This window comes from Cetorhinus maximus, chromosome 13, assembly GCF_964194155.1.
Source record: "Cetorhinus maximus chromosome 13, sCetMax3.hap1.1, whole genome shotgun sequence".
NCBI lineage: Eukaryota > Metazoa > Chordata > Chondrichthyes > Lamniformes > Cetorhinidae > Cetorhinus > Cetorhinus maximus.
In genome coordinates this window covers 53,282,867-53,293,860 of record NC_135891.1, presented here as the reverse complement: position 1 = coordinate 53,293,860, position 10,994 = coordinate 53,282,867, and the positions used below count along the sequence as shown (strand labels likewise).

The following is a 10,994-nucleotide window of genomic DNA, read 5'->3' as shown; positions in this document are numbered from 1 at the left end:
TGCGGGTGCACGCAGTAAAAGCTCCCTGATGTACAGAGCTGCCTCAGGGAGCTGAAGATTTTTAAAATAAAAAATAAAGAATTTTTAAATGGTTAAAAACATGCCCCCTCATGTGACTCTGCCACATGAGCAGGGACATGTTAGAAATTAGTTTGCAATTTTTTTTCGATCACTGATCAAAACCTCCAAACCTCGAAAAAAATCCAAAGGCCGCCTGGCCGATTCGCCTGCCTGCCAACCATAAGGTTGGCCGGGCAGCGAAAAATTTCTTTTAGTTATGACTTTAATGGCCTTAATAGGCCGCTTAATTGTCGGCAGCTGTGCTGCTGACTCCCGCACTTGTCCACTGACCAAAATATTGCGTGAGTGCAGAATGACATCGGGACGCTCGCCCAACGTCATCGCGCATCTTTTTACGTTTGTTCGGGTTGGGCAGTGCCTGCCTGCCGAGTGAAAAATTGTGTGAGGAACTTTCATGAGGGACCTCATGGAGCAGAAGGAATACTTTTCAAGGGAGAAAAGATCATAATTCCTGCAACATTGAGGAAAGAAATGCTGCAGCACATACATGAAATTCACTCGGCATAGAAATATGCAGCAGAAGAGCTCGAGATGTAATGTATTTGCCTGGAATGGGAGCACAATCGGAGAAATGGTGAATGCGTGTGCAGTTCCAAAAGTGCAGTAAATCACAACAAAAAGAACCACTTCTACCACACAGTGTTCCAGAGAGGCCCTGGCAGAAAATTGGAATGGACTTGCGCACATTTGACAACAGTGAGTACCTACTAGCAGCAGATTATTACTCAAAGTTTTTTGAGTTTGGGCTGCTGAGAAATGATAGTAAGAGCATCACTGTAATAAATCATTTAAAATCGATTTTTGCTCATCACTGCACACCTGAAGTGTTCATCTCATAACACCCACAATTCTCAGGCACTGAGTTTTGCAAATTTGTACAGGACTGGGAGTTTTGCCACACTACATCAATTCCCAAATATCCACAATCCAATGGAATGGTGGAACGTTCCGTGCAGACCTTAAAACACCTGTCGAAGAAGGGAAAGATGGACAGTAGAGATTCCTACCTGGCTCTGCTGGATTTCAGGAATACTCCATCAGAGGGCATTGGATCATCTCCAGCACAGCTCCTGATGGGGGCAAGACTAAGAACCGAGCTTCCAACTGCACCTCAACTGTTATTTCCACAGCCAGTGAGCTACAGCATGCAGGACCTGCTCAAGCCGATACAGCCGAAGCAGAAACTGCACTTTGATCGAGGCGCCCGACCTCTGCCTGACCTGAACATGGGAGACAGTGAGGATTCAGCATGAAGGGATCTGGAATCCTCCTGTTGTCACAGGAATCACAGGAGAACCAAAGTCTTACATAGTGCAGACTCCAAACAGACAATGGTACAGGAGAAACCAGAAATTCTTTCAGAAAACAAATGAAACGCAACCTTACTCTGAACCAGAAAGTGTAGCTGAAGAACAAAAATCAGAATACACCAGTGAAGCAGCAAATAACCAGACAAAGCCTGAGAGTCCTGAAAACTATCCAAGGGGTGATAGTGACACAGAGCTGGAGAAGGCCCCTTATCCTTCAGAATCACCTCTGTCACCCCTCAGAACCTCCAGTGGAAGAATTGTGAAAAAACCACAGAGATACAGAGATGAGTAAAAGACAAAACAGACTGATCAAAACAGAGTGAGAAATAATAAATAAGAGACTTTGTATACTTGAGTCGTATAAAAGTTATTTAAAAAAAAAGAAAATGTCACGATAATAGTTGATTGTGGTTGTGGACTCCAGTATTAGCTACTGTACGGTACTCTATACTATATACGGGGTCACCTGACCTGGGAGTCGCAGGACAGATAGCACATGTTGGAGCCTGTCTAGATGGAGTTCGGACACTGCAGATATGTGTTCATGTTAAGAAAATGTGTTGTCAATAAAGTTAGCTCAGCTACAATGTCGACAGCCTGTGTGCATCACTAAAACAAGAAAACAGACACCCGCCATTCTGGATAGTGAGGTGGACGCTGCCGAAACCCGCTGCCACCGCATTTGGTCTCATTTATGGAAAATTCCGCCCATTAAATAAAATACCTTCATCCTTCTAAATCTTCAACAAAATCTGTTACAGCCAGACCTGAACTGGCATGTTAAGGGAGTCAATTTTTTACCCTTCCTCACGTGGTGGTAACAGGGGTGCCCCTCAATAAATCTTTCTCACTCTTCCTGCTTCTCGTTCTAATTACTGATGCCCTGTGAGGTTGCATCTACACCCATGCTCTGTCAATGGGCTTGAAGCAGTGGAGTAAGGTGCGTCCCTTCAGCTCCTCAGCCTTGCCACTGTGCAATGTGCAGCACTGGACGATGGAGTACCACATGAAGGAGGTGACAGCAGGACTTTTTAAAGGTAATACTTTATTGGAAACTTTCTGGAAGGGCACAAAGGTCACAGGACACAGTTCTGTATATCTCTCTGGCACTTATCTCATTGCTCCTTGCCTCTGATCCAAGGGGTCCCTCATCTTGCATGGTCAGCTGACTCCTCCACATTGTCACAACTCAGTGGGGATAGTGCGCTGTAATAACAAGCTCCACTGTTCCCTGAGCCACGACAAGTGTGAAAAGTTTGACCAAACCACCAGATTGCCCCAATTCTACCTAACTGTTTAATTTAGGTTAACAGAATATGAGCACCAGGATTTAAACTCAATAAATAAATAACTGTTTATTGAACAAACTGTCATTAACCAGTGGCAAAAGAAAGAAATATGAACTGCTAATTTCTAACTTTATAACTTAAACTCTACCTCTTCTTAAATCCCTATATACACACACATACAAGACACATAAGACACAGGAAAACATGGATTTTAAGGGTGGGATAAAACAGTTCAATAGCACCAATTCCGGAATATGGGACTCGATGGGTTGATTTTGATCGATGTCTTCCAAATTCCTTTCAGTTCTTGTTGATGACACGAGGTGCTCTTCCAGCACTTTCAGTATTTAGTTCGCTGGTTGAGCACTTGCCTTTCAATGTCTCCAACAGTGATTTTCCCCTTTGCAATTTGACAGGGGTTTTCAGAGAGAGAGAGCAGGTCATAGAGATATGAGGAGAAAAAGCCAGCTAGCTGTTATTGTGGAATTACTGGAATCTTACATACACAGGAGAGAGAGGATTTAGGTCTTGTTCCTTTTAGGCTAGGAGCTATTCTGCTGCATTGTCCTCACAAAAAAACATGGTCACCTGGTCAGGAGCCAATTAAAACATTGTTGTCAGGCAGCTCCCTTGGTCCAGGACTCCTTTTCAGCACCACCCTGTCTTTCATGGCACACTCTGTTTCAGGACTGCAACATTATATATATATATATCTCATCCTATTCCAGTGGACATATCTTTCAAACTGCAGCCATTGTAATTTTAATCCATAGCCCAACAGTAAAAAAAGATATCTTCTTTACAACAGTCCAACAGAAATAAAAAGATATGTTCCTTACAACATCCTCATTCTGATCAGCGATGTTCTCATTGTTCAAATCCTGCCCCCCTTGCAATTCTAGGGTGTGCAGTGCACAGTCGATCACCAGGATAGGCAAGACCTTCACTCAGGCACACTGAAGCACTCCACTGGATTGATCTAGGCACCCCTAAATCACACAATCACAAGGTCAATGGCCTCTTCGATGTTGGCTGTGTTGTGCTATTGTAGGTATTATACCTCTCCTCTGCATCTGTATATGGGTTGCTCATATGCATAAGTAGCCATGTCTTTAATGGGTAACCCTTGTTTCCCAGTATCCATCACTGAAGGCACATGGAGGTGGGAGGTGGGGGCAAAAAAGCTGTGGGGCCTGGGACTGCCAAAGTATGTATATGTTGTGCCTGCTTCCAGGGAACTGTGCGCACATCTGAAGGATCCGCATGTGGTGATCACATACAAGTTGCTCCTTGAGCAACTGTAAGCCCCATTGATGAAGGCTTCTGGCTGCTTCATGGGAGCCTTGATGGCTACATGCGTGCAATCAATGATTCCTTGCACCCGGGCCTGTACCCAATGGATCCCTCTGGCTGACTTTTTGGATCAATGTGCTAGTGCACAAAGTCACTGGCCTTCTTGAACATGACATTGTGACAACCTTGATGCAGACTGGGAAACCCCACACATATTTTCAGTGGATTTCTGGAAAGAGCCAGAGGCATAGAAGTTGAGAGCCACAGAAGTTGAGAGCCACGATGATCATCAGGATCACCAGCATTGGGTGTCCACCGACCCTATGAGTCTCAGCTTGTTCTGCAACATGGCATAGAGATCCATAGAGAGCCTTCATGGAGAGTCACAGTTTTCACTGATACTGACACTACGATACTTGGAGAATGTTCAGCCTTGAGCAGTGAACTCTGTTCTGAGATAGGCTCATCTGCATGCACATGATTGTTGGCGTGCTCCTCTGTGCACTTCTGCACTGCGCCAATCTTGAGGTTAGTCCTCTAGGTGATCCTGAGGTTGCTGATGTGCCGTGCCAGCGCGTGGGCCTCCCTCCCTCTGAGCTGCCCCTCCTCCTCAATGGAGACCACGAGGCCTGGGTGAATGAGGCATACGGTAAGTGCCCTTTCTCTGATTCTTCAGCCTTCTACCAGGATGGCCCTCCATGCCCCCCCAAACCTGCTTGTGAGTCCTCTTCTCAGGGCAAGTTCCACTGACCCTATATGACCCTAGCTACATGCCCCCACACTCCTGGCACCTTCCCCTCCCTTAATGTCTGGCAGTTCCATTTGTGCACCATTCTTTCTACCACCATACGCTGGCTCTTTCGATGGCTTCATTAGAGAGAGCTAGCAATTATCCACTTCCTTTCCATTCCCTTCTTCCTTGCCACCCTGTTTCATCAGGTGGGGTTTGGAAGGCCTGTGATCCTTGTGTTCCATTGATAAAATCCAAATCATCTCATTAAGTTATTTGGCCTTTCAAGAACCTCAATTGGTGCCCTGCCACCTCGATGTCAGAAGTCTGCCCTTCATGACTGACAGCTAAAACCCAGAAGCATGTGATTACATTGGATTTCTAGCCAAACATGGTCCTCCCACCCCAAGCACACCACCCACCCCCCCCACCCCGAACCCTACCTTTGAAGTAATTCTTAATGGCCTGATAACATTTTGGCCTGTGACTTATGTATCTTACCTGATGTGCACTTCTCCAATATTTCAGTAAGCAGTGTGAGACAGGATCCTTTGTGAATTATTTAACTGCTTTATTTTACACAGAGAAAATGAACACACAGAGTAATGACCAACACAATTTCCATTACTCCCGCTCCCCAGTGTTTGCTTTCAACTGACACCTCATGCTCAGTTCACATGAATCGACTGATTCTACCATTACAGGAGTGATTGTTGATTTAGACACCTGGAGGTGAGATAACAAAGTGCTTTATCTTTCCAGTCCTTGTGGATAATCGTGATGATTGTTGCCTCATTAACACATCGGATCATACTCTGTCTCAGTGCTGCAACCCAAGTGCTTTCTTTCAATCCTGTGTAAACCCACTACCAAACCAAAAAAAGAAATCTAGAAGAGTGAGAGGGGACAGCATCAATATATGTAAATTAATTTCTCTTTGAATTCAGTAGATTGATCATGGAAAAAGTAAAAAAGCTCAAGCGAATTTTGTGAATTTGTTTTGGATGGAGAACTGGCACAAATGCTTTATACTACCTTTCTCTGTCAAAAAAAAGTTACTTTCCCCAATTATTCACTGAAAATATATAAAAAGGCATTGAAATTAAATGCAAGGTCAGCTTAAGTAACCAGAAATGAGAAAAATCATTTTCCAAAGCTGTTCTTAATACCCGTTGCCAACTCATGCAAAGTGTATATTACTCAAAATAACTGAAATGTCAAGAATAAGATTCATATAAATAAAATATTATCTTATGAACTGTAGTTGCATGTCTGGTTTTACACTGATTGACCACCTGGAGCCTCTAAGAGATGTCAATTGGTACTTGGTCTAATGAATGTGCTTGGTTCAGGAAAGGGAGCTGGTGGGACAGGAGATTTTTATTTAAAGAACTTAAGGTCCAACTATGAAATGGAGGTGAAGAGGCTAAGGACACAGGAACAGTGATCCTAGGCACCATACCAGCAATTAGTACATGTTCTCCTCTCTGAACTGTCATAGTTCAAAAAGAAAGAAAAACGCCTTCCACAAGTATATAACCTTTCACACCTTTTAAAGCTTCATAGTCAACGAGGTGCTCTTTAAATATTGCAGAGAAACATGCTCGTCAATTTAAACACAGCAGTGACATTACTGACCAGATAATCCATTATAGTGATGTTGTATGGTGCATGTTATTGGTCAGGACACCAGGACGAATGTTGCTTTTCTTTCCAGAGTGGCATGGGATATTTTATATCCACCTGAGAAGGCAGACCAGCCTCAGTTTAATTCTTTTCTGAAAACTTGTATACCATTTGTATTATTTTACTGAGTCTTTAATCTCTCACTCACTTCTCCCAATGCAGTTTGAAGAATGATTTATATTCCCAAGTGAATTCAAATGTTGCAATAAATCCTCACAGGGAGGAACATTCACCTGTTACAAACTCTGCAGAGACCAATAACTTTTTAAAAGAGATTTGAACTTCCAGTTGCTAGCTGAAAGAATAACACCACAAGATTTCACATTTATAAAACTTTTACAGGAGAACTTATGACTAAGAAAACACTATTGATTAAATATTATTTTTTTTGTAGGCAACTTACATTTTAAACTACAGAAAGTGATGTTTCTACTTATTATCCCTTGCACTCTCCACAGAATTAATTGTTTTAGTAAACAGTCCACAGTTGCTCCCAGTTTCCAATGAATTGTTTCCTTTTTACTTTCCCAACCAGTTAACTCCGAATTCCAAAACTGACTTTCAATGTGAGGATTGGACTGTAGATCCCTTCTCTCTAGCCCAAGCTGGCGAATCATTAGACTCCCTTGAATCCTGACAAACTCAGTCTCTTTAATCTGAGCATGAATTCCCACCTGCATTTTGTATGGTCAACAATAGAGCCAGCATTTTATCTGCTTCAGGTGCAGGGTTGGCTGCCTCTATTTCCTGCTCTTTGCCTGTCAAATGGCTGCAGACCACCCCAATACAAAACAGCTGTCTGTCTGTGATATTCATGGATTTGTATGGGAGTCTATAACCTGATCTCAAAAATTACTTCTCTACCCTCATCCCCAAGGCAACATGAAACAGATTAACCTAGCATCCAGGTAGAAATGCCAATTAGCTAACTTTGATCCCAACTCCTTGACATCATAGAAATAGTCAATCGCTTATAGCACCACTATTTAAAACCCAATACAAACAACACCTTTCTGGGACTTTAGGAGACCCAGATTCTATCTATTATGAAAACAGCCATTGTCTCCAACCATAAATTCCTTGCACCTTCTTCTCTATAAAACAATCCCCTCCTTTGATTTCTAACAATCAAGTCACCCAAAATTAGTCAGGCAGACTTCAGAACAGATCACATGACACACTTCATTTACCTTAAATTTAAGTTACAGTCCAAAAATATAATAATCTTATAAACCTCAATTATGACACACTAAAACAGTACAATGTTATAGTGGTCTATAATTTGTAACTAAAAGAAAAAGTGCATTTAAACATGGAAAGTGTTTGCAATATCTAATGACTATTTGGCAATGTAAACAGTTAATGCATCTCTGAATAACTATTCCACAGATTCAGAAAACAAACAAAAAAAAAAATAGGATTTTAAGCTCTTTTCCATGCTTCTCCTTTTCTTTATTTTTCTTGGACTATGATGTTCATGGATCCTTTTAAATCTCGTAGTTTGTCGCAGTCAAAATCCACCAGTAGTTTCTTCATCCCCGACTTGTAAGGAACAAAGTCACACTTCACTTTTGCTTCTTCATTAGGTGCTACATTTGGAAACCTTAGGGGAAGAAATAAAGGGGGAAAAATCCTTAGAATTCTAAGACAAAGATTATAAAATTTTTAATAAAGGACTGAAGAACCAATTATCCAGCAATAACCATCTTTTGTCAACTGCGTTATGTGTTTGAATACTTAAAGGCAAAAATGACTCTAATGCTGAGAAATATCACTGATAAGCAATCACAACTCGCTGATGTCGCTTTTTTAAAAAATCTTGCCAACATACAATGTTCCTCCAAGGAGCCCTATAGATATCCATGAGTTCTAAAACTCAAACTCCATTTATCTGTTTGCTAGCTATCATACACTAATCTAGTTATCTCCTCAAACAAAGCCTGGCCTTGCATGAAGGAAGTCTCTTACTTCTAAAACCCTGTTGCCTGATGCTTTTTCTCTTTGTTCTTCACACTAAGTACACTTAGTGTACTCAGGATGCAATAAACACTTTGCTACTGAAAGGGAATTTCACAAAACAATTTCTGAGGAGTTATGTGGTGGTACAGTGGTAATGTCACTGGACTAGTAATCTATACACCCAGGCTATTGCTCAGGGAACATGGGCTCAAATCCCACTATTTGAATTCAATGAATAAATCTGGAATTATAAATCTAGTCTCAGTGAGGTGACCATGAAACTATCACCAAGGGCAGAATTTAGCCCTTGATGGGCGAGCGGGCCCCACCGGCTCGGCAGGGGGCGGGCAGCTGACCCCCGCCGCTGAAATGGGGCCCGCTGTCATTTTGAGTGGGTGGGCCAATTAAGGCCCGCCCAGCGGCCTGCCCGACAGGAAGTGCTATGTGCTTCCTGTGCGGGGGGAGGGGGGAATCCCCAACTGTCAAAGTGCGCTCTTTCGCGCATGCGCACGAAAGAGCGCACTGCTCCCTGAGGCAAAGTGCTGTCTCAGGGAGTTTACTGACAGGTAAGAAAAGTCAAAAAATAGAGAAATATTAAAATTATTAACATGTCCCCCTCATGTGACAATATCACACGAGATGGGACATGTTAATAAGAAACACATAAAGTTTATTAAATTTTTTTAAAATGGACATGAAACTTCATCCTGCCAGTGGATGAAGTTTCATGAATAATCTGGAGCCCACAGCTGATTTCGCTGTCTGCCTGCCTTCCTGAAGATTTAAATGGACCGGGATGATGTCGAGGGTTCCTCCCGACGTCATCCCGCATCATTTTCCCTCGGCGAGCGGGCCCCGCCCCCAAATCGCTGAGGGGAAAATCTCTCTGCAATTGTTATAAAAGGCCTATCTGGTTCACTAATGTCCTTTAGGAAAGGAACTCTGCCATTCTTACCTGGTCTGGCCTACACGTGATTCCAGCCCACAGCAATGTGGTCGACTCTAAAATGTTCAGTTCTAGGGCAATTAGGGATGGGCAACAAATGCTGGCTTTGCCAGCAATGCCCATATCCCATGAAAAAATAAAGAAAAAACATGTACAGAGTCCTAAACTTCACGTGGTTCAAGTTCAACACTGAACAGGAACAGCAGAGGGGAAGGGAAGGGTTGGTAATTTCTGATGGCTTCTTTACAATTAAGAAAATTCACTGAAAAACTTAGCTGATGCTTCCATAACAATAAGACAAAGAAGGATGTGAGAAAATGGACTTCTATTGAAAAGAAAACAATTATTAATTTTTAAAGATTCCATTCAACAGCCTCAAATCCAAATGGTATAGTCCAACACTGCCCTCCTCAGGCTCTATGCTTTTCTCAAAACCCTGACAGTACAACAATGCTCTTCTGAAGATATGGTCCGCTTTAACTGCATATGTATTCCATGTGCGGCTTTACAAATAAGTTACAAACTACTAAAATAGCCCACACCTCCTGACATGATTGGCCTTGTAGAGGAGGGTAGAGGGCAGTCACTTTTACTTGTGACAGGTTCCCACTTTCAATCAGGGACTTAAACCCCTTGGGGCTCCCGAAGATCGGTTTCGTGGGGGTAACACAAGTTTTGATCAGCTCCCTCCACCCCAGCCACCCTCATTTAATTCTGCTCTCTGTCTCAAAGACAGAAATCCCCAACAACACTGAAAATGATTCAGCTACATCTTTAAATTTGCTGAATATATCAAGTTATGTTAATCAATGATTAATGAGGCAATGATAGCATTCAATGCACTGTACTGTAATATTATTAAATATTAGTCGCATATAAAATTTAAGGTGGCAGAGTGGAAAGTGATGCTGGTGGGGGTAGATCTGAGGAAACTTGTGTGAAAGGTGTGAAAAATATGTAAAGAATTCCCTTGACCATTCGACCACACTCCCACCGTAACTCTGAAGGAGTTTGGCAGAATGATTTAGGAAAATGATGGGACCAGAATAAGCTTGATTCCAAATTTATTTGGGAAATGTTGATTGCCCATGAATAGAAGGAGCACTAATTGCCCAATTAAGGGCCTCATTTGGCATTAAGATGGGAAGGGCATCCTTGGGCCCTCCTGAATCAGACTTAATTGGGGGAAGGTGGAGGCACTCTCCCGCCTGATCAAACAGCTCCCCTGCCTTGGAACTTGCTGCCAGGGTCGGGCGGGACTAAATTCCCTCCAGAGTTTCAATCAGGCAGGACATCTGTCCACCTCACCATGCCTGCACAGAACCCAAGCTATTTCCTGAGACGGGACTTATTGCAGACACATGGTAAGCTCCCAATGGGTCCCTGCCACCAAAAGGAAGAGGCAGTGTAACTGAGGAACCTCCAGTGGTATTACAATCGGAAAGTTGAGTGTAGCACCAGAAGAGACAAGAATCATCTCAAAAGGCCTGAAGCTTACAAATGCTGGAACTAAAACTCCTAATGCGGGTCTCTGCAAAGAGCTAAGCATTCAGTAGGGAAGTGTTGGAGTTCTGACCAGGGAGAAGGAAAGGCTACACACCAATCTCTGAGCTACATGTTCGCCTCTCTGATCTTACTGACCCTATGCCAATTTGCTCATGCCTCAGGTACAACATCATTATCTGTAGACAGATGCTAGA

At 42.7% G+C, this 10,994-nt stretch overlaps 1 protein-coding gene across 1 annotated transcript in view; it reads right to left on the bottom strand.

The window, feature by feature from the left end:
• Positions 1–5,254: 5,254 nt before the first annotated feature.
• Positions 5,255–10,994, bottom strand: part of LOC144688609 (protein-glutamine gamma-glutamyltransferase 2-like) — a 44,093-nt gene continuing 38,353 nt past the window's right edge. Inside the window, exon 13 of the mRNA XM_078555384.1 lies at positions 5,255–7,992. Within this exon, the coding sequence (XP_078411510.1) occupies positions 7,842–7,992 (151 nt within the window). The 3' untranslated portion in view covers positions 5,255–7,841. The remainder of the gene's footprint in view (positions 7,993–10,994) is intronic.